Source organism: Squalius cephalus (genome assembly GCF_949319135.1).
Source record: "Squalius cephalus genome assembly, chromosome: 2".
NCBI lineage: Eukaryota > Metazoa > Chordata > Actinopteri > Cypriniformes > Leuciscidae > Squalius > Squalius cephalus.
The window spans coordinates 47,515,445-47,543,261 of record NC_137123.1 but is presented as its reverse complement, the minus strand read 5'-3'; the positions used below and the strand labels follow the sequence as shown (position 1 = coordinate 47,543,261).

The following is a 27,817-nucleotide window of genomic DNA, read 5'->3' as shown; positions in this document are numbered from 1 at the left end:
TCGAAAAACAGACTGTTCCTTAAATAACTTCAGTGTATTTAGCTGTTCTTTGTTTGTTGCTAATTTCATATTTTACAATTGCAACATACCTATACCAAAACATGGCATGTAAAATTTTAGTGGTCTGTAGTCTGAAATGTTACACCTGCCCTTAGTGTCCATTGTAAACACTCTCTCAGTACCCCAACAAAAATATATATATATGCAACAAACATACCACAAGTTCTCTTTGCACAAACCCTGCACACACATCCATCAAGACATCTTGTCCCATCAGTGAATAAGTTGATTTCATCCATAGGACTACATTGGGCTGCAATAGAGTTTTTAAAAGCCAAGGCATATGGATAGCGCCACGTGATTAGGTGGTTCAAGAACGTGCCCCTACAATGAGAGATGAGAATCATGGGACTGTACAAGCACGGTTTCTCTTTCAAAGTATAACACAAATCTGAAAACATCAGTGAAGCTGCTTACAAGCTGTATTTTTTTTTAACCATATATCAAAGATTAGCTGATGTTATCTTCAAAACATTGTAAAATCAATGTGCAGTGTCAAATATTCCACTGAGAGAACATAAATTTCATGTTATCCTCCTACTTAAACCCTCAAGTCAACTCATAGAAGCAAAGTAATAGCAAACTGACAATATTAAAATGTGCTTGACATGTTAAAACAGTAAATCAGCTCAAGGGATAACAAAAATACTATAAACTATAAACCAGTAAAACATTAGCAGTCAGCCACTTAAGATTTATAGAAAAAGTATTTAGCAAATACACATACATATTTATATGTGTGGTAGCTGAAGTATTTAGTTCTTAAAGTATTCAGGCTTAAAGTCAAATAAGGATTAGAACTTCCTTTGTTCCTCACCACTCCGTTTGCCAACAGGTTAGCCTTTTAACTTGCTGAGAGAGAGAAAGAAAGAGAGAGTGAGGGAGGAAATCTTGTGTGGATTTAGAAAAATGTCAAGAGCTATGGGGTTAATTGGAGGAGAAGTGAATCCTTTAGTGCACTTACTCATTAAACATTTGGCCTTTATGTAGAAGCTTGTGGGGGGTGACGGGAGGACACACAAAACGCACTGTGGGGACTCCAGTAAGGTGAAAGTTAACACCCATTTAATGGTTTAAATGGACAAATTAGGGTGTTTTCGGCTCATAAAAATACAGTAGGACTGTTTCAGATATTAAATGCAAAATTGCTGAAATTCTGAATCGCTCCAAATGGCAAATGGGTGCATTGGGTTCAAGTAAACATACAGCTTCAAACAGGCCATTTTCAAGACGGTTTAATAAAGATAGAGAAGTCCGACCATCAACCGATGGAAGGTAGATATGCTATATTTTGAGGAAAAAATGAAGAAATATGATCAAGAGGAGAGGGATTGGATCCCTCCTCCTTTTCTAACTGACATCCATTCAAAGACTTTCTCCATCCTCAGAGATTTAAAGCGCTTTAACCCCAGGGCAAAAGAGGGCAGCTTGGCTCACCAAGGAGCTAGACGGAAGAAAGACAGGATAAGGGTGACATAAGTGTGAAGAAGAGGAGCGTGAAATTTGGCAGACATTCACAAACCAACTGTTTCGCTCCAAGCGCCTATCTGATGCTGAAGACTGAAGCAACCAGAGAGAGAGAACAGCTATGTTGAAGAACTGTTGATGAAGGGTACTGCTAACAGACCCCAATTATTTGTAGAGTCATGTCAGGGAACAGTGGGCCGGAGGTACTGCAAACACTGCATTTGTGAACACTAAGTTGGAGAGTGTTATGAACTAACATCCCAAACACCTCTGACAAGCATGAAGAAAATCATGTCGACAGACTTCCCTGTGGTTCAGTCCTTTTTCGAACTCCAAAGCATTCATACAGAGGAGAAACAGCCAGGCCAGGTTTAGATCCCGCCGCATCGTCTACCACTTTCACTCCAGTCCGTTGTCACGCCGTTCCTTACTGTGTCTAAGCCGGGATGGCAGAGAAGTGAAGTCCCCCTAATCCTTCTATTGTCCCGGGCCTAATTGGATTTAGAGGAGGAAGGTGGGGTAGAGGGTAAAATATGTGAACCCCTTTTAGGGTGCCTAAAGGGGGGACTTTCGTTTTTTCATGGCCTGAAAAGGAGGAATCCTCCAGGGATTTAAGGGATTGAAAGGTGACAGAAGCTGGATTATGTTTTTTATGACTGTGTCTTTAAGCAGGTAAACAGGGAAGCCCATTACATGGGAAAAGTGCAGGCAGGGGTTAATGTTGGGATAGCCAGTTCCTAAGTATCTGTAATAAGTTGCTCATTTCAGTGGGTTTTGTTGCTGTGAGACCTCTCCAGAGAAAACTCCTGATGCTTATGACGAAAAATGCATTTCAACAAGTAATACAGGTATACCTAAACATGGAGCCTACAAAGCAACAGCAACGTGGTCTTCTTGCTGCTGGTTCCTGATTCCAAGTGAGCTCTAAACATTTATACTCTTCTATCTAAAGTATACTGTGGCTTAGGTTTTATTTGGAAAATGTTACTAAAACATTGTTTATTTTCTTCACTTAAGAAGTATCTATATATCTATATCTACAGTATATCTATATATCTCTCTCTCTCTCTACATCTATCTCTTTCTCTCTATATATTTCTCTATAAATATCAAATATCTGCACTTTTGAAATCTGTGATTAATCGCGATTAACTCTGAAATTATGCAATTAATTGCGGTTAAATATTTTACTTGACTGACAGGCACTACAAAAACATACAAACGTCCAAAAACAAATGCATTCACTGAGATCCAAGAAAAACTTGCTAGAGAAAAAAAAATGTCAACGAGAAGATATGACAAGAAATAGACTAAAAGAAATGATGAAATCTGGGGGGGAAATGGGACACAAACAATATAACACGCCATTTATTATTTATGTGATGATTACATTGTCACGTAAACATGACAATTACATTGTCACCATTCGGTTCACAATTCGCTGGAAAAACGAGCACCGGCTCCAGAAAAATTTTGGTCAAAAAGACGTATATATGTGCTGTCTTGAAGTCAAATTGGCTGTTCCATGTCAATCCATTCAAAACAGAAAGTTGCAAATGAATGTCCTCATGGCTCATGGCAACAGATCTGGAAAGGCCAAGCCAAAAAGCCTACAACTAGATTATTTGACCTTTGTCTTTATCGTCAAAGTGTTATTGGTGTGGAGCACAGTAATTCAGACTCATTTACACTGCTAGTAAACTGAATCAGATGATGCTTGATCGAACTGTCACCTAAAAGAACCTGTCATGGACGACTGGTCTTATTGGGTCCCCATGGAGACGCCATTTCAACCAGACTGGATGCATCATTAACCAAGACTGAGGAGGCGACAAGAGTGGAATTCAAGAGTTCTGGATCTTTAAAAAAAAATAAAGGATAACCCTATGTATGGTATTTAAACTGTATTTATTAACATGGACAGCTATACCATAGTTAGGGAGAGTAAACATGCAACAACAACAAAGTAAAAGAGTGAAAAACGAATTCATAATATTAATAATAATCAGCAGTAGGAGAGGACAAAGGTGTGTGGCTCTAATCTCAGACAAACATGCTCACTCCATAAGGAGTCTCATCCATCTGGCTAGCAGCATATTCAGTGACGTTTGTCAGTGACTGCTCTGCTGAGTAAATGATGGAGAGCAGATCAATCAGGGGACTGGGAGGCCCCAAACCTTCACCCTGTCGGCAGAGGAAGATGGAGCAGCTAGACTCAGGTGCAGGAAACCCACCTTCCGTCTGGTGAAAAGGGGCCACTGATAATGGGCTGCTATTGTATAATATACCCAGGCTGCTGGTACTTGTGCTCAGTTAATCTGCTGGTACTTTATGCTTTTGGTAGGGTCATGTATTTGTATATTTCAAGTCTAAGTAACACTTGACTTTTATTCTTTAGCTATCAATACAGGTTCACAAGTCTTTGTAAAGCATCCATATCAAGTCTCTGGTAAAGTGCCAAGTCAAGTCTAAAGATTTTCAAGTCCAAGTCAGGTCTCAAATCTCTTTTGTTAATAGTTCTATATATGCTGAAGTTGATAAAATTCAAATAATTTCACTCTGACTTGAAATATATTCATACACTACCATTCTTTTGAAAGAAGTCTCTTATGCTCACCAAGGATGCATTTATTTGATCAAATACAGTTGAAACAGTAATATTGTGAAATATTATTACAATTCAAAATAAATGTTTTCTACTGCAATATATAATATGTAATATATTCCTGTGATGGACAAACTGAATTTTCAGCAGCTAATACTCCAGTCTTCAGTGTCACATGATCCTCCAGAAATCATTCTGATTTGTTGATTTCAATGTTGAAAACATTTTGCTACTTAATATTTTTATGGAAACCGTGATTCATTTTTTTTCAGGATTCTGTAATAAATAAACAAAAAGTTTTTAAAAACTGCATTTGTTTGAAAAAGGAATCTTTTGTAACATTGTAAATGTCTTAACCATCAATTTAATGTGTTCTTGCAGAATAAAAGTATTCATTTCTTATTAAAGTCTCCAGTCAATTCGTATGAGTCTGACAAGTCTTAAGTCAATTTTTGCCAATAGAGTCAGAAGTTCCATGATTACGCCCCAATTCTCAGACTATACATAAGGAATGAATATTAAAATTATTTTCTATAATCAACAATATGCCACAGACACTATCAAAACATCTTATCTCAGAATATCCTTTCAACTAAAAGTCAAACCCAAATCACAGACCAACGTATCTTTTGCAGGACACAGTCGGTGTAAAACTCATCCTGACCTTCACCAGTAGCTCTAGAGTAGCACAATACATCTCTCTGAAACATCTCTTTAGAATGATGTCCATCCCAGATCATAAAAGTGCCACCAGGGAAAGAAGGCCACAATAGAAACAGACAATAAATTCAATGAAGGATGCAAGTTGAAAGCATGAGGGCAGCTCTCCTTGACTTTGAGATGCTTCTGTCACAAATCTGTTTCTTCCCTGTTCTTAGCATTCAATTATCATTGCTGTATCAGTAGACAGAATCAGTGAACTGTTTCATACCAGATGACTTCATTGCAGGAGTAACCTCGGAGAGACTGGGAGGTATCAGTCCCATGGAATGGGACAGAAAAGAGCAGCTTCTGTTTAAATCACTAGTAAGAAATGAGAACTAGTGATATCCAGATCATGATGTGCAATTCTTCATTATTTTAGTGTGATTCAAAACTTTTTCATTCATCTGCACTGGACCTCAGTGCTTTGTACAATTTTATTCTTGGAATTTGGTCAATTAGGAATAACTTAAAAGATACAAACTTGCTTTGAATGATGGTAAAAACACATCCAAATATAATTTCAATATTTTGAAAACTGTGAAGAAGAGTAGACCTAAACGTGCTTCTATTTAGCATTTTTTTAAATGAAAACATTTTTTCCATTACAAATTATATCAGAATAACTCAAGCTAACACACAAAGATGAATATTTCTCACACATTTAACATCTCACCTTTTTTTCAACATCTTAAAACATCTTATTTTATCATAGCTTAAATTGGGATACAGATTTTCAAAGTGGTCTCAGACTTTTGGTAACTACTGTGTAGATGGGCATAAGGTAGTCGAGAGAGAGAGAGAGAGAGAGAGAGAGAGAGAGAGAGAGAGAGATCCCCTCATCATTCAACTCACTGTACGACTCATTAATTTATCGACTCCAGCAGGACACCGTGTGCAAATGCTGATATGAGCAACAGTCATGGCTTCTCTCCTCCAGCTCATTGATAGTGACAGAGGTGCTATGGTTGGCTGTTTGCATCTGTGCAAACTACTTGTGCCTAACTGAAAAATCAATAAAATCTCCGGACAACCTGACACTGATCAGCAGCAGTTGAAGGTCGTCTGTGACAACCAAATGAGGAGGGAGGGTGTGTGTGTGTGTGTGTGTGTGTGTGTGTGTGTGGGGAGCGATGAGCCACTCCAGGATGTTTGTAGGACAAGCGTAACAATACTTTCACTACGTAACATCCCTCCCACCTTCCCTCCTCTCCTCTCCTCCTACCCAATTAGGTGTGAACGGAGCTTGTCCTTCAGAAGAAACTCGACTGCCTGAAGCGAAAAGCAATGTACGAATCTGGGAGGATGTTTTATATAAAGCAAACATGTAATGATTAAACAATATAAAACATGGAATTCATTATTGTTCAATCTGGTGGCATTTCAAGTGAAACATATACTCATGAAATTGGCTCCAAAAAGTATGCATAAACACACTTTGAACATATGAATTACATTGTACTATAAAACAAAATATCAAACCAACTGGTGTCAAGGTGATTTTTATCAAGTCAGTTCTCCTTCAGTTCACACAGGTGTCCTGATTTGTATAAATATATCTAGTATAACAATACTGATTTAAATATATTGTTTTTCAACAATACTTCTAATACAAAAAATAATTTATTTTTTGTAAAAACTTTTACTTGAAAATTATGTCTGTGCTATCATTACAAAAAATAAAAACTGATATTTTGCCATAGAATGAAGTGACATTCATACATGCCAAAGTTAAAACACCCTAGAACATTTTACTTCAGAGCACCACACTTTCATTTTTACTATTCCTGCGGATGCATACTGTGTTTAGTACATTTTCAGTATTCCAGCAGCACTGGATACTGTATCCTACAGTGCCACACACACTCGATTTAGCATCCCATTTCTAGGTTGATTAATGAACCGGAATTAATAATTTGATCATTATACAAAAATTGAATTATAAATGCTAAATAGCTGCTATTTCCAAGATGATAACTGGACTCACGCAACAGCAATGTAGCGCAGTACTATTGGGAGAACATTTACTGCAGATTCAGTTTAGAGCTTGTCTGAAAAACTCTTTTTCCAAATAAATTTGGTTCTGGAAAAAATGAATTGGGAATGGGTGTTCTGTGCTGATTAGCTCTAAATGTCAAAATGTTTTAGAACAGCACCGCAATATATTACACTGAGAGCAGTAGAGAACCATGGGTGCAACATAGAGGAGTGTCTGATCAGGAAAATCCTAAAACACATCAAATGCAGACGGTGAATGTGAGGGGCACAGAGAGACACCCATCTGCTCCATGACCTCACCAGATCTCCCTGGCAGATGCGGAAAGGCCTGCCAAGCAATTAGTACCACTGGTTGACTTGTTTGGGGCCGTCTCCTAGGGGCAAATGCAGCTGGGGCCGTCTGTATGTGTGTGAAACGCGGGTAAGACGGTGTGCCTTTTTGGCCTGCTGCCTCTCACGTTTCCATTGTGGGGCAGAAAAAGACTACAGGCTAAAAGCATCTGTAACTGACATTCTAGCCCTCTTATCATTGACATGAAAGAGCAAAACATGCTAACTTCAGCCGAGACGGAATGAAAAAATGCCGCACTTTTTTCTCTTTCCTCCTAAATGAGCCTGGAGGACAATGTAGTCATGTTTTTATTCACCAAGGATGTCTTTACGGCACAGGAATACTACATCTTTAAGGATATACCAGAACTGCAAATAAGAACTTGAATAAAATACTAACCCAGGACAAATAATTTCATAATCTGTCACATACAGGAAAGTCATGCATTTCCACAAGAGAGCAAGTGAGAGTAAATTTGACAAAGCATGATGGGACGACAGGGAGATGAACGTTTTGGCTCTGTGTGGACAGTATCTGCCACCCCAACATTTTTCCTGTTTAAATATGTCCTGAAATCTATACTTTGTGGAAAACCCAAAAGAGCTTGTCTTAGTTTTAAAGGTGCCCCTGAAGTTATCCGGATCAGTGTTTTTCTTTTTTCTTTGATCAGCCAACACTATCTGTCTCTTTTCTAACTAGGTCAGATGACCTGGAAATCACGTTAGCCTCTTCAAGATGTAGAGACACAAGGAATGAGAAAAAGAGAGAGTCTTATCAGACACTGTCCAGTGTTGTAGAGAGGATCAGAGTGGAGTCATCAGATCAAAGAGGAGTGGCTCCACTCTACCGTGCCTCTCTCATCTTCTCGTTCAGTCTGCTCACTAAGACCAAAGCTCTTTTGGTCTCCAGATAATACGGAATGTTTTCAAAAAAAGAGATAAAGAGCCCAAAAGCATTTCTTCTTGTGTTGGAGCTTATTTAAACGGTTCTATTCAGATCTGCTAAGTGTACATTAGGTTCAAGAACACTTTTTGGCACTTTAGCGTTAGAAGAATCAGAAATTCTACCACTTGCTGAGCTTTCAGAGAATCAAAGCCTTGCTAAGATATATAAGTGCCTTTGACCTTTATAAAACGATTCAAAGGAAGGAAAGGAAGTTAAATGAAAATCATAAAAAAGAAAAGTCTTGAATCATTTCATGGTATTTACGCTAAAATTTGCTTAGCTATTTAATAAACAATAATTTGTTTAATGCATAATTAAATAAAGGAATATGGTAAGGGCAATTCAAATTTTCTATGTGAATGGATGCAACAACTAATCATAATCAAATAGCCTATGTCATGTTGAAGATGCTATAAATGTTTGTAAAATAGAAATGGAAATAAGATCGGTGTACATTTTTTGCAGTTTATGTAAATAAAACCAATGCTTCCACATGCCAAACTCAGATTAATGAAATTATAGTAATAGCCTCTCACCTTCAGACAGAAATGCTCACATTGAATTTAATTGTTTATCATTTGAATTGGCCAAAACACTTTTTCAGAAGACAAGATAAAATCCATTAAAAACAATTAAAAGATTCATTTGCTTAATTCTTGAATAAGCAAAATTGCACTGCACTAAGTTAAGTTAATTTCAAATTATGTAAAAGTGTGTTAACCCAGTTAACCCTAATTGATTTTAGAGAAACATTTAATTTCACTATTATTTAGAGCTGAAATTGGGAGCAAGTATTCACTTTTTTTTTTTTTTTTTTTTTTTTTTAAACATGTTACAAAACTGATATTAGACATCACATGATTTATTTAACATGTAGCATTCTACAATTCCACTTATTTAACTGCTAAAGTTGTTTCTTTACCATCACAGAACAAAGGTCATATGAAAGAATGAACGATAAGGTGACTGGAGAATCAATTACTTGTTGCACATTATTTTATTCCAACACAAAGGTCTATAGGCCTATAGAACTAAACTTACATGAAAATGATGTAAAATCCACTACATTCACGTCGCTGTAGAAATATTAATAATCATCCCCTGGCGTCGTCTGATTTCGTGATGTTGTTTCACTTGGTTAAGGAGCAAAAACAATGTTTGTGTAATTAAATAAAACACCGTGAAGTTTCTTTAACGAAAGAACATTCGCTCAGCGTGACGCTAACAAACAGTGTTTTACTCGAGCGAAAAATAAAACACCCCGCGGGCTTTCAGATGGGCTTAACAACACAAACTCTTGACATTCGCTTCTCTCACTGTAAAAACACACTCAGTCGCGACGGATCGATAGTTTGAATGGCCTCATTTAGTGCAACGCATCCTACAGCACGCAGCGCTGTATCTGCAGACTTCCTCGTAAGCCTGTCGTTAAGACAACTGTGATGAGAGCTGAACTCATACAACATGAAGTCTGGCTTGATAAGAGACTTCAATTACCACGCCAAACAATCTCTCCTCTCTAAATTATTCATCTTAACACGCTATGCTTTGGAAAAGAGATGCTGCTCAGATTCACTTGACTCCTGAGAACAGAGCAACGGTGGAGATAAACAGATGGAAACAAAATAGTTATTTTTAAAGTTATTTTAATGACAGCAATGAATATAGCGAGCGAACGGAAAGCCGCGGCAATGAAGGTAATTAAATGCAAAACGAATAGAGAGATACTACGCACAAAAAAGAAAAATGACACAAAATTTCTTGCATCAAAAAATACAGAGAAAAACTAAGTAAAGAAATTTAAAAAAGTTAAAAAGTAGCCTACGAACCCAGCTTTAACTGCAAGACATTTTTTTTTTTTCTTTGTTCCGTTCTGTTCTAAAAACGTGCTTTTATTCTCCTTATATCAAGTGCATGTAGAAGTTAAATCGTAAATATATTCTGTAAATAACACATGTGCAGGTTGCTTACAGCCTACATCCGCACTGGAGCGTTTCTAAACCCCAATTCATTACAGCAGCTCACTGTCATCTAATTACAATAACACTGAATAACCCGAACGACACATCAGTCGCTAACAACGTTTTATTATGTTTATTAAATTTTACTGACCATAGTCGCTAATTGAGAAATTAAAAAAATAGTTTTAAACAGAGTCTATAACACCCGCATAAAATGTTGTAATTATAAATATGAACATACCGGAGAATTAGAAAAGTTAACCAATCTAGATCATTGTGCTATCGGCATTATTACAATATTACAGAAGCTACACCTCAACGACCATGAGCACACACACATGCATGCATATTTGATCTTTCTGAGTATAGGGTGAAATGGCGGTGGACGAATGCAACAGCAGTGCGCGGTCAACAACCAGTGGCAAAAACAATTTCTCTCTCTCTTTTACACAAATCGTTTAGCAGCCAATTCTTAAAGACCAAAATTGAATTCAAAGTAATCAAAAATAAATAACAATCGCACCAAACAAGCAAGCAAGCAAGCATTCAAAATGTAGCCTAGCATATTTTCAGCGATCAAATGTAGGCTACATACGGTGAGATAACAATCACCAAACATGTAAAATCGTTGTAATGTAGGTTAAAGTAAGTAAAAGGTGAAATGTGTGCTCTTAATGTTGTCTGTATAGCCTAACCTGGAGGCGCCGTATCTCGAGCGCTGGATGTTCAGGAGGAGAGAGTCTCTCCAGCGCACCGAGGCTGTGATTGGCCAACAGCACTGACAGCTCCCCCGCTGATTGGCCAGGAACAGATGCCCGTCCCCCTTTCACTCCAGCTAGAGGACCATTCATAAACTAAACAATTCCAACACTCACGGCTGAGTCTGGACAACTGCACACTGGCGCACAGTTTTCATGCGCAAACACAAGTGAAAAAGATGATGACATGACGCGCGGAGATTTATACTTCAACTGATACTGGCAACAACTTGAACCTTAAAACCTTTTCAAGTCGAGTTGGAAAAGTCGCACTGCGTTGCATCCATCCGTTTCCTGGTCCAAATTTGACGTCTATCCGCTGTGGGCGCAAACTTCATCACTTCGTCCTTTTTTTCTTTTTGCTGGGAGTTGTGCCTCTGGCTCCACCGGTAAGCATTGGATCCATCGGCGTACTGCGAAACTCCGGTCTACAGTCCGGATCTGTGCCCCAATATGATTGCAACGCAAGCAAAGCTGGTTTACCAGCTCAATAAATATTACAACGAAAGATGCCAGACGCGCAAAGCGGCCATCGCCAAGACCATACGAGAGGTGTGTAAGGTGGTGTCGGATGTGCTGAAGGAGGTGGAGGTCCAGGAGCCCCGTTTCATCAGCTCCTTGAGCGAGATAGACGCGCGTTATGAGGGCATGGAGGTCATCGCACCCAACGAGTTTGAAGTCGTGCTTTACTTGAACCAGATGGGAGTCTTCAACTTCGTGGATGACGGCTCTCTGCCGGGCTGCGCGGTTCTCAAACTCAGCGACGGCCGTAAGAGGAGCATGTCCCTGTGGGTGGAGTTCATCACCGCCTCCGGTTATCTGTCGGCGCGAAAGATCCGCTCCCGCTTCCAAACGCTTGTGGCCCAGGCCGTGGATAAATGCAGCTACCGGGACGTGGTTAAGATGGTGGCGGACACGAGCGAAGTGAAACTGCGCATTCGGGAGAGATACGTGGTGCAAATCACCCCGGCCTTCAAGTGCACGGGCATCTGGCCTAGAAGTGCAGCTCAGTGGCCCATGCCTCACATCCCGTGGCCCGGGCCGAACCGGGTGGCGGAGGTGAAAGCGGAGGGTTTTAACCTCCTGTCTAAAGAGTGCTACTCGTTAACGGGGAAACAGAGCTCGGCGGAAAGCGACGCCTGGGTTTTGCAGTTCGCCGAGGCCGAGAACAGGCTTCTGATGTCGGGCTGTAGAAAGAAATGCCTCTCTGTTCTAAAGACTCTCCGTGACCGACACCTCGAGCTGCCGGGACAGCCGCTCAATAACTACCACATGAAGACCCTGCTGCTGTACGAGTGCGAGAAACACCCGCGGGAGACTGACTGGGACGAGTCGTGCCTCGGCGACCGTCTGAACGGTATTCTGCTGCAGCTCATCTCCTGTCTGCAGTGCCGCCGGTGCCCACATTACTTCTTACCCAATCTAGACCTGTTTCAGGGTAAACCACACTCAGCCCTGGAGACAGCGGCCAAACAGACCTGGAGACTGGCCAGAGAAATCCTTACCAACGCTAAAAGTTTGGATAAACTGTAAGATGCAAAAGGAGGACATTTATTGTTGGTGAATATTAACGGACGTTTGAGATCACAACACTGAAAGTGGAGAGAATGTGATCGTGGTGCTCTCTGAGTAATCTCTGAAACCAAGAAAATGAAAGATTAAAATAAAACTTAAGATTGCAAAACTTAGCATTTGCTTTTGCCAACGGGACATTGCAGGAGAGAGAAATGAAGGTACATTTTAAACTAAGTGTAATGATTTTGTTGTTTGTTTGAACTGTTTTCACATAGTGAAAATTTTATTTAAATATATGCACAAGATCTTTAATTGCGAATTACAAAATGTAGCGTGCCAAGTTCAATTTTTTTCATGATGTGATCAAAAATTGAAACGTGTAATAAAATCATGACACGATGAAATTTAAACTTGGCAATTTGTCATTACTTAATTCAAAAACAAAAACTCTTGACATTAATGGGACTGCAATACATAAGCATAAGACGCATGCATAATTAAGCGTATAGTTTTGTGATTTGTCTTCGCTATAAACAAAAGTAATATTAGGACAGTGTGTATTTGTGAACTGGTCTTTCAATTTAACTCGTAGAAAACGAAAGCGAGAAAATACGCGTGGCCTGTTGCTCTGAGATAAAACGGAGATGTATTAAGTAGACACTAGCAACAAAATAAAGATTAGTTTAGCGTAAAAAATGGAAATAATGGAGAGCAATTTGTAAAACAGCCAAGACCACGTACACTGCTAAATAAAATGTAAAAAATAAAACGTAAACAACCGATCTCTCACAATACAACAACAGCAGGCCTACTTAATTTCACTGATTAAAAACCAAATATGCATCACATAAAATATAAACATGTTTAAATAAAGACATTTTTTTTCTTCTGAATTAATAATAATAATAATAATAATAATAATAATAATAATAATAGGTTCATTCTTGGGAGTCAATTAGTTCACTCTGGAAATCCCCAGAGGAAAAAAAAAACTTATATTTTATTATTGATTATAAAAATAACAGCAGCTTATTAAAATTAAAAAGCCTTCTGAAAGAAATACTTAGACAATGTTTGCAACAAACAAACAAATAAATAAATAATCTACTAAAACAGATATGCTGTTTAATTCTGGAAAAGTAACCATTTTAGCTCACAATTCTGTTAAACAACAAATTATTATTAATCTAGCTTTTAAGAAAACAACTTTATTGAAAACAATATATTTGAAGTACATAAACATAAAAGGACATTAAGGAAATACTGAAAGTTGATATAGCCTACTTTGTTATAAACAGGCAAAACAAAAGTCCAAGCAAATCCAGCATTCAGAATAATGTATTCCTCTTCAAGCATTCAATATAGTAAGAATTTTCGTTGGCACACCTCAGTTATAAGCCAATGGTGATGGCAAGTAAAACTTCAATAGCCTTGACCCATGTTATGAACAGTTGAAACATGCAACATGCTATGAGGAAAGAGAGCACTCTTTTCTGTCCTTGTGTTATGATAAATGATAAGATGACCACAAATAGCCAATACTCATAAACTCTGCATGGAAAAGGTACAGTAGTTTAACCACTGATGTTGCGAATACACATTAAAGGACCTTGGTTATACGGCTGGTCACACATTTTTAGTGTGCACATCTCATGGGACATTTGGAGTCATTTTGGATGAGAAACCCTCTTACCTTGGGATCAATGTCCTTAAAACTTGGGTCTTCTTCATCCACCTCAAAGTATAACTCTAGTGCCGTGATGGACAGTGTGCCTTTTACCACTACAGCGGGTGCAACCAGCTGTGCGCTGGTGCTCAGGTTAACAGGCCCTACAGATCACAGAAGAGCACAGCGGTTAGTGTGTGTGTGTGTGTGTGTGTGTGTGTGTGTGTGTGTGTGCGCGCCTCCCCCACCCTCTACATGCCCTTGGCATAGAAACCATTTCAAAGGAGTACAAAGTGTTTACTTGAACACATAAACTCAACAAGGGCGCATATTGACTTCCTGATAGAACATCTTTAGTTTTAATAAGCTTGGTGGGAAAAGTCTCCAAAGTAAAGCTACAGTCATTTTAGGATAATAAGGCTGAAGTCAAATGATAACTTCAAATGCACTATAAGACATGATTTAGGGTGATTTAGGCTCAATCTTTTTTTTTTGCATGCACAATTTTAAATTATAATAATAATAATAATGAATAATAATAATAAAAAAATCTTACCAATGTAAATTAAGTAATGCTGCCTATATAACTTAATAATATTACAACTTTCTTAATATTACTGTTTAGCAACTGAACCATGAAAAAAACAACAATGAAGATTTGTTAAATTTAAACTAATAGCTAAAGCATTCATTATTAATTTAGACTATTTAACAATTAATCAAGAACGATTTAATTAAAATATTTTTTTTAAAGCAGATTCATTTAAAAAAAAAAAAAAAAAGGATTATCCCGTGCACAATGACATATTTAAGCGCTTCATCTGTCATTGAAATGGTAGCCTATAGTCTAGATGTCAAAAAAGCGCTGAAATCCGCTGTCAATCAGCGCTCATTGATTGCGGGCTTTGGGTTTAATCTGTCATCAATCTTAATTTATGCCAGCATGACAATGTTGAAGGGTTGCTCTGGGGAATTTCTGCCTCTCTGCATGCGCAAAGCATCGGATTTGCGCTTGCAAACTGCCGTTGCAGTCAGCACGACCAGAAGCCCGTGTTTGATTTCCCCAAGCACCCTTCAATTCACAGACGCATGGCATGATCAGATAAGTTCATCAGTATGTAATACGGCTGAGAAATAACATGTTTTTTCCTCCCTTCGAAACCGGAACACGTTTCAATTAGCCTACACCGGAATCAAACAGCTTGCTAAGTAGATGATCGGCAACGACGCGAATCTCCACGATAATTTGCACTTTATTTGAGAGAGACTGTCTTTTATTAGGCATAGGCCTATAGGTCAGACTGACAGCCCAAATGAGATCAAACATTTATAAACGCGTTAATGACGAAAACAACACGAGTCAAAATAGATAAAATAAAATCCGATTTAGGCTATGCTCGGATGAACAGATTATTAATGTGTAGCTAGGCCCACACTTTTGCAATTTTGCGAACTCCGCGTCAAACCACTTAGGCAATAGGGCCTAACCAACTAAAAAATATAATTGTGTTAATATAATTAAATGTCATTCGTGCTTTTCGTACTTTAAATTCAACACTGTTAAAAGCTTAAAATAGTCATTAAAATTTTATTTAAAAGATTTTTAGAGATATCTATTTTTACTTCACCATTGAAAAATATAAGCGTATTTTTTTTTTTTTTTTTTTTCGGAAGAAACACAATTTCTGCGTTTGGCCCGACAGGCCGAGAGATACAAATACAAGTGTGTTGTTTGGCTAATAATGAATGTAGAACAAATTTAAGCATAATTTTCGTTTATAGGCTATTTTAACCCATCTATTTAAACCAGCGTAGTCCAAATAATTTGATTATTAGTTGTTTTAAAGCAGGGATTTATACCCTAGCTCACTGCAGACTCCTGTCATGACAGTGGGCCTTCGAGCGCTGTTCGGCCCTCACTCAAATCTAACCCGATCACAGGCAGCTAATGAGAGGACTGCCTCAGATAATGGTGTGATCCCCCTATTAACGGCTGAAGAGAAGGGGGGTGACACTGCTGGAGCGCAACGAAACAAACCAGAACGCTGCCGTTATCAACGGTGCTGGCTAAGAGCGCGCGCCCAGCATAGAGAGCTTCATTTATTTGACCAGGATCGTTCTATAACATGCATGCCGTTGATGACAGGAGCGTTCTAGTTTGTGCGTCGCTAGGCGGCTGTTCTTTACCTGTGAGGTTCTCCAACTCTTTCTCTTCCAAGGATGAGAGAGTGTCGTCGTCCTCCAACAGCAGCTCACTCTCTGAGTTCTGCTTCCCCAGCACTGAACTCCTGATGGACTGTTTGCCTTTCAGCACGTCCTCCTCTGGAGCTGCACAAAACAAAACATCACATTCCTTCAAGCGTAACCGCGCAAAAACTTTAAACGACTGTCAGTTTACGTGTACTCAGGTAAGTTGACGGCACAAAAGCTTAAAATAGCCTATAGGCATATGGTTATTTTATATTTTATATTAAAACTCTAAACACTGAATAAATAGTCTGTACGTTTTAAACACTATATTAATATAGGGTGTAATATATATTTTTCTGTCCTAAATGGCATCAAGTTAACATGACAACAACACCATATACGAGCCGCTATTTAATTTTTTTTGTGTTTTTTTTTTTTTTTTTTTGATCTGATCTATAACATTTAACATATAACATCACTTGCATTATTTTAATAGTCAGAATATTAAAACAGCTCATTTGCATAATGACGGTGAATTGTCATGGAGAAATTCATAGTGTATTTAAAATAAGTCGATTTGCATAAACGATGTAGCTGAAATTTCACAATATCCAGACGGTTATTTAGAACACAGTTCTTTTTCTTTCAAAATAGTCATTTTACCTGATAATTAAGACATTTTAAGAAGAAAAAAATACGCATTCAGCTGACAGTGTTCATGTCATGATATACTTTATGATTCAATTAGTAAAGAAAATTTACAAAGGATGTGCTTGATTATGTTATAGAATCTAATAACTAATATCTGATAAGAGATCTAATTGTTAACATTAAGTCGTTTTGAATTGCAATTAAACTGAAAGCCCATTTCCAGACATATATTCTGCTCCATATGCCAAGCTTCCCCCTGACAAAAATCAGGAGTGGCCCTGACTGATTTCAACAGAACATGACTTGAGGTTCCGCATAGATTATTTAAGAAAAATGGTAATCTGTAAACATTTACAGAACACTGCATTCCCAAGTGAGGGGCAAAAATGGGTCTACAGTAGAAACAAAGGCAATCCTTCATCTATGTAAACAGAGAGAGGTGACGGCCTACTGGAGCTACACAGAGTCCAGTCCAGAACTGTGTGGACTCAGAGCCATGTGACCTCTGACCCCTGTCTCCAGATACATCACCTGAGGGGGTTTGCATTTGCACTTGAAGCAAAACCCTGAGACAACTCTTTATAAATAGAGCCCTAAACCATTAGAAAAGCAGAGCAAAGAAATCTCTTGTCATGGAAAGTATGCTGGCGCACTGATATTTAGAACGGTCTTCCTGTAATTAACTCTCCCCAGAGAATTTGTAGTTAGCAGCAGTGAAATTACTACCAGCTTCCTAATACATACCACATGCCCGTGTGCTCACAGCAGACCGAGTGGACACAAGGATGTGACAGAAAAAAAATGGTGTTACTTCTGTGCATTCAGCCACAATAACATTTAATCACATTTACGATTGTGTCTGAAGCTAGTTGAAATGCAGTCACTTCTTCCCAATTCTTTCTTTGTGAGACAGTACAGGCCAAACTGCTAAAAATGTTGAATACACATAACCCAAAATAAAACTACAGTATATATTATTTCAAATCACAATTTTCAAGGAAACATTGTGATGTCCAGCTGCATTTTTAATGTAATAACTTGATGAGTGCTACTAACACTGATGAGAAGCATAGGTAAGAAAGCTTAGAGAGAAGAAAGAACAAATATTAGCATGAAGATATCAGACAGTAAAAGAATAAAGAAAGAAAAAAACATGAAAATGAATCACAATAATAAGATAAGTAGATTTGGAAGTCTAGAAATTATTTTAAAACAAATCTGTCTTTTTTTTTTAAGCATTTCCTTGGAAGTTTACTTTTGGCTTTGAAATCATACGAGACCTCTGTTGTCACATTATCCATGCATTCTGCACATCCACTTAAATAATGCTGTCCAATCAAACTTTGGATCCCTAGTAGACTAAAAAAAAGTACAAAAAAAATGGACTGAAGAACAAATTTACCAGTGCCCTGAACGAGTCAAAAACCCATGTTGTAAGATTACATTCATACATCAGCTTTACTTAAATAGCTCATTCATTCCCCTCATTCAGCAAATGCTAATGTAAATACGTGCAGTTGCGTTACACTTTTAAGCTCTGTTTCCCTTTTCCGTGCAGGTTCAAATGCTCATTTATATGCAACTACGGAGGCAAAGCAATTAAATTGTCAGAATTAACAAATTTGTTTTTAACACAAGTGCAGCCAGGAGTGAAGTCAGGAGGTGCTTATTGATCACAGGAACAGAGACATTAGTCTTCAGGTATTTACACTCGCCCAACACCGTAGGCCCCACCTGGCCAAATCAATCTCCAGAAAAGATGGTGCTTTCCAGCCATAAATACATATCTTACCAAACTACCACTGTTTCCTGGCTGGCGATGAATGATCGCAATTGTGCGTGCCAAAAGGAGAAGTTTAGATATGATGATATATTCTGAGTGATGAAAACGAAAATAATTTGCAAGCAAGCCTTTCTATATTCATCAAGAAGAAACGCTGTTTCTTTCAAATGCTCGGGCATGTCTGTTATAAAAAAAAAAAAAAAAACGATTATATACTGCTATGCCTTACAAGTCCAAATGTTACATTTTTATACCAAGTATAGAAACCCCTATCAGAATACCGGATTGCTGAAAATGACTTAAAATAGTTTCTTAAAAAATAAATAAATAAATCATGACTTTCTTCCACATGTCATGAAGATAATCACAGCCAGATATGACCCTTGTGCACTGTTTGAAAACTTGAGATCTTGCCCGAGACTTTCATTTCACTTCCGCAACAAATTTAGGGTCAGCAGAAAAGACACAAGCTTTCTATGGAGGAGAGGGGCAGACAAACATCAATGTTACGAGCAGCGATGCTATTTAACTGCTAAAGTATCATTCAGTTGTCCATTCACTTTCCCACCCTCCCAAGTTATTATGAGATTAGAATCGTTTACTTCGCTAAAATACTAAATTATTTAGGAAATATGCTCTTGAGTCATAATAGCTGTTTTTGTGTTTGTCCAGTATAGGTTTTTAGGTAAAGTTAAAGACAATTAATATATGCACATAAATACTTGATGGATGGATTGATTGTTTCCTGTGGTGGATGGACACTGGGGAAGAGTATAATGAAGGGTTTTAAGAGCTCAAAGTTTTAGGTTCCATTTCAAAGACGATTCAAAGTGTTCCTTAAGGAACACTTGAACTTAACCAAGTCCGAAGTTAGCGAAAGAAAAAGGGAAGAATACAGAGAAGAAAACGTAGAGGACGAAGCAAAAAGAGAGAAATCATTGGTTCCCCTCAGGGCCCTCCATCCAGCTGCATATTATGACCATTAGGGCGGCACATCGGTCTCTGAGGATGCTGGGATTCTGAGCACTTATTGCTTTTAGATCACATTCTTATTGACTTCTGTCACATTGGTCGTTTGTCTTGAGGACCTGTGTCATTCTAAGGGGGGACTAAGCAGTGACATATTGGATACATTTTTTTTTTTTCTCAGAAATGGCCCCGTTTCCGAGGGGTGCAATAGGTTAAGCTGCTCAAGTCTAAGTACTGAATGGCAATGATTGTAAAGCCTGCTATCTCTAGGTGTGGCTAAAAACTCATCAAGAAATAATAAAAAAAAAATTGTTAAGGAGTCTGTAAAACATTTTAACTCTCATATGCTATATGCATTGCTGCAGTGAATGAAGGAACAGGGCAGGGCTCCTTTTTAACAACCAAAAATCAGATGCACTTACTGAACATTTAAATACGAGGAGAATGTGTTGTACAGAGAAGCAATAATAACAACATTCAATGAGGCTAGGAAAGGGAACACGAGCCCCTGATGAGTTTAATAACCTCAACTTTACTTTTGATAGCATGGTAAACACCAATCTAAAATGAATAACTCATTAAATTGTTATCAATATGTGGAGTTCATTATGGATTATAAGATGCATATTTCAAATGAGATGACTTATTAAACAAAGAAAATATAATGAGAAATATATTACGAATAAATTATGCACATTTCATATAAATCTAGTCATTTATGGGTGGAAAACTAAAGGCACTTGTTTTTAATTCCTTTTCTTAAACAAGAGAATAATTAAAAATCCATTCATCTATTTATTCTGTATTAGATGCAAAAGGAAACTACATTTGCAACAATATTTTGCCTACATATGCATGTTCTGCAGTTAACAAATATATTTTCATGCTAAAAATTAGATCTTTTATCTAAATATTTTTCTTTGAGTTTATCCTAGTTTATCCTATTTATCCCTAGTGCAATTTAACTCAGACATGCAAAAAGTGTTTTTCGACATAAAAAAATTATAATTTTTTCTTCATAATTTTTCCCTTGCTGTCATGTAAACTATAGCTGTAATGCGTCTCAGATTTTATGATGCATTTTACTAGATACTGTCTGCGACAATCGACAAAAATAGTACAAACCAGTGTTGGGGAGTCACTAACTACACCTGGTGACGCTAAATTTCTAGTTTCTTAACAGTATAGCTTTTCCAGTAACACAAGCTTTACTTTATCCTAAGTTACTTTACACATGTTAGTGGAGTAGCATGACAAAACACTACATAACGTTTTCACATTGTTTTGCTCTTTATTTTGCTTTTATTTTGAACCAGTAAAAAATGGTTCACTGATTCAAATCTCTGCACAAAAGTAATTTTGTGTCTCCCATGCTGTCACCCCAATTTTAATAAATTTGTTAATCAATCTAAAAAAAAAAAAAAACTCCTTGTTTTTGAACCAGAGAAATACAGCTATGAATTATATAATACTTATGTATTTTAGGGCAATCCCCCTTAAATAGATTAAACATAATTCATTATTTTCTGTTGGTAGCACATAGTGTAAATAAACTACAAACTACTACTCTTTTGAAATAGTTAACTTCATTAAAAGATGAGTAGCTTGTAACACTGCTGCACACACATCTAACCCAAGCCCTTTGCCACTAGCTCTCCCATTAACTTCACAACTTCACTTACCTTTAATACCAGCAGCTGACATGCATGGGAAGGAAGGAACACAGTGACAAATTAAGAACAATTAGCGATACTTAAATATCCAAGCTAATGAGAGGAACTGCACGTGGAAAATAAACAAATTAGCAGCAAATTACTGTCATAATAATATCTGAGAGACAAAGGCCTCAGGACAGTGGGAGAATGTAATGTAATTGTGTCTCTTTTTTAAAGAGGCTTGTTGCACTATAAAGGTTTTACGGTGATTTTAGCTTTAATTTTTACAGCCGTGTACCTGTTATCACGGGTTAAAGCATTACAGCTCGACAGACTGGGCTGCATTTGTGTGTGAAATAGTGTAAGCGCATGATACTATGTGACTATGCATCACCCACCATGCTCTGCTGCAGCCTTGAGCGTGGCCTCAGAGTGTGTGGAACCAAACGGGTTCCTGATGAAGCGCCGACGTCTCCTCAGGTCATCCTCCCAGTAGTCCAGGCGCCAGAACTCCCGTGGTCTGCTGCCGAGAGGAAGAGAGAGAGGGAAAGAGAGAGGGAAAGAGAGAGAGAGAGAGAGAGAGAGAGAGAGAGAGAGAGAGAGAGAGAGAGAGAGAGAGAGAGAGAGAGAGAGAGAGAGAGAGAGAGAGAGAGAGAGGGGGGCACATATGTTAGCAATTAGCCGATGCAGTGAGAAGTGGCACAGGCAGCACTGCATAATACCGGCCTTGTTTTGCTGCAACATTCAGCGCAAAGTGCACAAACTAGAAAATTGCTATGATTAGATACTAATAATTATGGTTAATAATAAAATATACCTGGACTTTGAAAATATTTGTTGCCACATACCAAAAATGTGTATTCTTCATTCAGGTTTTAGATTGTTTTAAGGGTCTATTTTGTTTCAATTTTCATACTGTACATATTAAAAGAACATGAATCCTATTAATGTCCATCATTTTATTAAATATCTAAACTTTTTAGAAGTTTTTTTTTCTATTGCTTGTGTATACTATTGTATTTGGGTGTGCTATGTTCTATTGTTAATTATCTCAGCAACATTAACATTATGTGATCAGATAGATACATATAGTGGCTCCAAAAAATGTAAAAAAAAATTTGTGTAGAAGTATTTTAATGTAAAATAAAATAATCATGGTGTAAGACAACAAAACAAAATGTAAAATAGTATAATGAATCCTAATAATAATATTAATTTTAACCAAGAGGCAATTATTCATATATATATATATATATATATATATAGGGATGCAGACAAACTCCAGAAATGTTTGTCCTTGGGAGTAACACTGAAGAGGAGACCCAGATTTTTGCCTCAAGAAGGTGAGATGAGAGCTAAATACATCACAATGAGAATCAGCCTGCTGACACAGCAATCCAGCACACTCACACACACACAGACAGAGAGAGAGAGAGAGAGAGAGAGAGAGAGAGAGAGAGAGAGAGAGAGAGAGAGAGAGAGAGAGAGAGAGAGAGAGAGAGAGAGAGAGAATAAGGCAGTGCTGTGTTTCCAGGCTCATTTCTGAGCCCAGCAGGACACCTTAAAGCAGGACTGCAGAGAAGAGGGAGCACATTTGACTCGATGTCCTTCGCCTTCAGCCATTTTTCTCTCCAATTTGCACCTCTTACCACTGTAAAGAAAAATCCGGTTCATCCTCCCTCTCCATCTCTTTTTTTTCCCCCCCATCATCTGCTTTTGTGTCTTCTCTCGGTGTGAGTGAACAGGTTCACTTTTAATGAGTCAGGCGAACAGTTATAACATATTACCCCATTTAGATTCAAAGGATTTTAATTAAAATAATCTCTTCAAATATTCATTATGTTTAGCCCCCTGAGATACAAGGAAAATACATTTCCCGTACCATAAATGAGTTTAATCTTCAAAAGCTTGTTTAATTTGGAATAGAAAGAACTAATTTCAGGTTAGGGGAGGGAAGAGTGCAATTTGTTAGATCAAATTAAAGTCTTTTTTCTGCTTTAATGCACAACGGCGTGATAAATTAATTACACGCATGCACACAAAAGAAAAAACTGATTTTGAACATGAAGAAAAAACGATGTGAGATTAAGGTAGAATGCGATGCTAAAATGCTACAGTGAATCTTATTGGGCTCAAAAATGAAGATCAATGATCATATGCCATCCACAGATCCCAGAGCGGGCTGGCGGATCCTCAGAGATCCAGCGAGCGATAGGGACTTGGTGGGGGAACGACAGCAAATGGCTTTAGCAGTGGCTCTGTAGCCGTCCTCCGGCTGATTTACTGTAGGAGCGGTGAAATATAACTCTCTAAGTCCATTTTGTTCTGTGGAAGTGAGAAGAAGTTTTATCGTGCAACAGGGCCTCCACACCCAGGCCAAATAAATCAGGATAACGGCCACTTAAGAGTCCTCCCCAGTGCTCACCTTCTTTTTTTACGCCCGCATACTTTAACAATCGCCAGAAAACAAGCTATTATGACCTAAAATACCATAGAACTGGAAAAAAGGAGAGAAAGAAAGTATTGAAAGAAGGAGTTGAGAAAATAGATAAATCATTTAGTGGTATTGCAAGTCTTCTCAGAATTAATGATTCTAGGAGAAATAAAAACAGACAGAAATACTTCTGGAAATAGTTATGGCATGCAAAATACACATTTTAAAATCCCATTTAAAATGACTTCTCCGGTATGGGGCCAAGAAGGTTTGGTGTACCCGAGCAGTGCAGGTTTTTTCTCAGAAGTGTGATCGATCCGCACCACTGCAAGAGGCTCAAAACAAATCCCATCTCGTAAAACTGAAGAGAGCGCTTAAAACGCGAAAATAAAAACAAGTCTACACTTCGCTTGAAAAGCTCACCGGCTCGCCTAATAAGAGACATTAATAACTGATTTATTTAAGACAGGAAAGGAGATGTAATGCAAAGGGAGATGTGAGTTTTCCAGGAGAAGCACAGCTCCTTAGAGACCATTTACGGCTCAGGCAGACAGCAGTGCCTTTCTGTTAAATGTTTCAAAGGAAATGTTTACACACAGACATGAGTACAACCAAAAAAAAAAAAAAAAAAAAAAAAAAAAAAATCCTTAGAGTAACAACGGATATGTGGGCAAGGAATGAGGATCTACTGTAGCAAGTACACGCACAAAACATCAAGAAAATGCTATCAAAATATTGCATGACTCAAGTCTCAATGGTCCACCTCATCACTAATGAATGAGATTGAAGTACAAATAGCAGAATTACAGCATATAACAGCAATACAATAACCAGGGCCTGAACATTTCCCCCCTTAAAATTGTATCCAACAGAACTGCTTTTCCCACTTCTGACCACTAATTCTGTTCTGATGGAACTAAATATATATTATGTTCCTACTTTGCCTTATATTATGTTCCCCTGTGTGATGCAGTTAAGTGTTGGCCTATATTTATATTATTGTTCTATGCAATTATACTTTTAACTTATAGAACATGTAAAGTATATCAAGAACTAAAAACATCATAAATAAAACTTTTATTTAAATACATTTATTCTATGTCAATCACTATTTGCGGATACCATACAAATAAAATAAAATAAAATTTTGTAACCTCTAATAAAAAACAGACAAACAATGATTTATTTCGTTAGGTATGTTTCCATCCACCTATTGTTATGCACATTTTTGGATAATTAAAAACGTATGTGCTCGTTTGAGTCTGATACATTTTTTATCCGATAAGAAAACATGCACATAAATTACGATGGAAACACATTTACCGAATAAATTCCTTAATGCGCATAAAAAAAAAGTGACTTTGCATGATGGGATGACATAACTGGACTAACCAGCAGAACAATCTTTTTGCACAGTATCTGAAATGCCTGAGAAAAGTCGTCAAAGTGGTTCAGTGTAATTCCCTATGAGAACTCTCTTACATGACTGTGTTGCCAAACAGCAGCATCTGCTTCCGAAAGCAAAAAAAAAACACGTTTATTGTATTTCGCCTGTGCACTTTGAGAAACAAGTAATTTATTACATACAAAAAATATTACATACAGTGGCTTCTCCTACTTTTCTTAGTGATATTTAGCACCAGTTTATCAGAGAGTGACTATTTTGTTCTCTTCGACTCACTGGATGGAAACAGTGCTTTATTCACAAATGTTTTGTGTAATATTCCAATTCTGAGCATTAGGTTAAATTCGCAACTTTGGATGGAAACATACAGTGAGGAAAATAATTATTTGAACACCCTGCTATTTTGCAAGTTCTCCCACTTGGAAATCATGGAGGGGTCTGAAATGGTCATCGTAGGTGCATGTCCACTGTGAAAGACATAATCTAAAAAAAAAATCCAGAAATCATAATATATGAATTTTTAACTATTTATTTGTATGATACAGCTGCAAATAAGTATTTGAACACCTGTCTATCAGCTAGAATTCTGACCCTCAAAGACCTGTTAGTCTGCCTTTAAAATGTCCACCTCCACTCCATTTATTATACTAAATTAGATGCACCTGTTTGAGGTCGTTAGCTGCATAAAGACACCTGTCCACCCCATACAATCAGTAAGAATCCAACTACTAACATGGCCAAGACCAAAGAGCTGTCCAAAGACACGAGACAAAATTGTACACCTCCACAAGGCTGGAAAGGGCTACGGGGAAATTGCCAAGCAGCTTGGTGAAAAAAGGTCCACTGTTGGAGCAATCATTAGAAAATGGAAGAAGCTAAACATGACTGTCAATCTCCCTCGGACTGGGGCTCCATGCAAGATCTCACCTCGTGGGGTCTCAATGATCCTAAGAAAGGTGAGAAATCAGCCCAGAACTACACGGGAGGAGCTGGTCAATGACCTGAAAAGAGCTGGGACCACCGTTTCCAAGGTTACTGTTGGTAATACACTAAGACGTCATGGTTTGAAATCATGCATGGCACGGAAGGTTCCCGTGCTTAAACCAGCACGTCAAGGCCCGTCTTAAGTTTGCCAATGACCATTTGGATGATCCAGAGGAGTCATGGGAGAAAGTCATGTGGTCAGATGAGACCAAAATAGAACTTTTTGGTCATAATTCCAATAAATGTGTTTGGAGGAAGAAGAATGATGAGTACCATCCCAAGAACACCATCCCTACTGTGAAGCATGGGGGTGGTAGCATCATGCTTTGGGGGTGTTTTTCTGCACATGGGACAGGGTGACTGCACTGTATTAAGGAGAGGATGACCGGGGCCATGTATTGCGAGATTTTGGGGAACAACCTCCTTCCCTCAGTTAGAGCATTGAAGATGGGTCGAGGCTGGGTCTTCCAACATGACAATGACCCGAAGCACACAGCCAGGATAACCAAGGAGTGGCTCTGTAAGAAGCATATCAAGGTTCTGGCGTGGCCTAGCCAGTCTCCAGACCTAAACCCAATAGAGAATCTTTGGAGGGAGCTCAAACTCCGTGTTTCTCAGCGACAGCCCAGAAACCTGACTGATCTAGAGAAGATCTGTGTGGAGGAGTGGGCCAAAATCCCTCCTGCAGTGTGTGCAAACCTGGTGAAAAACTACAGGAAACGTTTGACCTCTGTAATTGCAAACAAAGGCTACTGTACCAAATATTAACATTGATTTTCTCAGGTGTTCAAATACTTATTTGCAGCTGTATCATACAAATAAATAGTTAAAAAATCATACATTGTGATTTCTGGATTTTTTTTTTTAGATTATGTCTCTCACAGTGGACATGCACCTACGATGACAATTTCAGACCCCTCCATGATTTCTAAGTGGGAGAACTTGCAAAATAGCAGGGTGTTCAAATACTTATTTTCCTCACTGTAGCTATTGTAATTTACAAATACAGCGCACTCCTAAATTAATGTTTACTGGTAAACACGTTGAAGATTAGCTGAAAGGAAATTTTGACCTCCATAAAAAACAAAAAAATTGGCCTCGTATCATAGGGCTCAGGTCGCACACTGGACGAAAAGCGTTGTGCCGCACCACATACGTCTCACAGGTTATCACACACAGGGTGCGTCATTCTGTACTTGTGTTCTCAAGTTCAAGACAGCAGTCTGATCTAATCACTAGGGTTTGGAATCGAAAATCGAATCGGATACTTGTTATACAATTAAAATTTCGATTCCACTTATCGATTACTGCGTGCACATTTTAATGTGGTTTCAACCATTCAAGCACAAGAAGACACGGAAAAGAACTCAATTGTTTTCATCCAGAGCGCGTGCACAAAAAGCTACATCTCATATAGTGCATGAATACTGAATTGGGTTCTCTTTTGTGTCTCTTGCACTTGAATGCACAAATACACACAAAATGATGTCAAAATATCCTCATACACACAGTTGGTAATGACTGTTGTAATGTAAACAGTTGAGAAAGAAAACATGTGTAACAGTATACTGCATCTGTACATTAGGTATTAAAGTGACAGCAGCCTAATAAACCTGCTGCTGTGTTTCATTACTGTTAATCAAAAAACAAAAGAAAAATCCCTCTGATCTTGACTAGATAAATTGTGTAACTTTAAGGATTAATCTATATTTTATTTATAAAAAGCAAACTATGCAGT

At 37.9% G+C, this 27,817-nt stretch overlaps 2 protein-coding genes across 5 annotated transcripts in view; one reads left to right on the top strand and one right to left on the bottom strand.

The window, feature by feature from the left end:
• The window catches only part of lrba (LPS-responsive vesicle trafficking, beach and anchor containing), a 257,432-nt gene that overhangs the window by 74,949 nt on the left and 154,666 nt on the right, over nucleotides 1-27,817 (bottom strand). For 2 of the 4 annotated variants that reach the window (XM_079850095.1, XM_079850093.1), the window contains exons 37-39: nucleotides 21,655-21,779; nucleotides 16,196-16,336; nucleotides 14,036-14,172 (exon numbers count right to left, since the gene is read on the bottom strand). In XM_079850095.1, the coding sequence (XP_079706221.1) occupies nucleotides 14,036-14,172; nucleotides 16,196-16,336; nucleotides 21,655-21,779 (403 nt within the window). The remainder of the gene's footprint in view (nucleotides 1-14,035; nucleotides 14,173-16,195; nucleotides 16,337-21,654; nucleotides 21,780-27,817) is intronic. The other 2 variants (XM_079850096.1, XM_079850094.1) reach the window with 1 other exon arrangement.
• mab21l2 (mab-21-like 2) lies at nucleotides 7,834-12,743 on the top strand. The gene has a single exon (XM_079850129.1). The coding sequence runs from the start codon at nucleotides 11,281-11,283 to the stop codon at nucleotides 12,358-12,360; it is 1,080 nt and encodes a 359-aa protein (XP_079706255.1). The 5' UTR covers nucleotides 7,834-11,280; the 3' UTR covers nucleotides 12,361-12,743.

Bases quoted from the DNA above. Each gene is read 5' to 3' on its own strand.
- mab21l2 (XM_079850129.1), top strand. From the start codon at position 11,281: ATGATTGCAACGCAAGCAAAGCTGGTTTACCAGCTCAATAAATATTAC.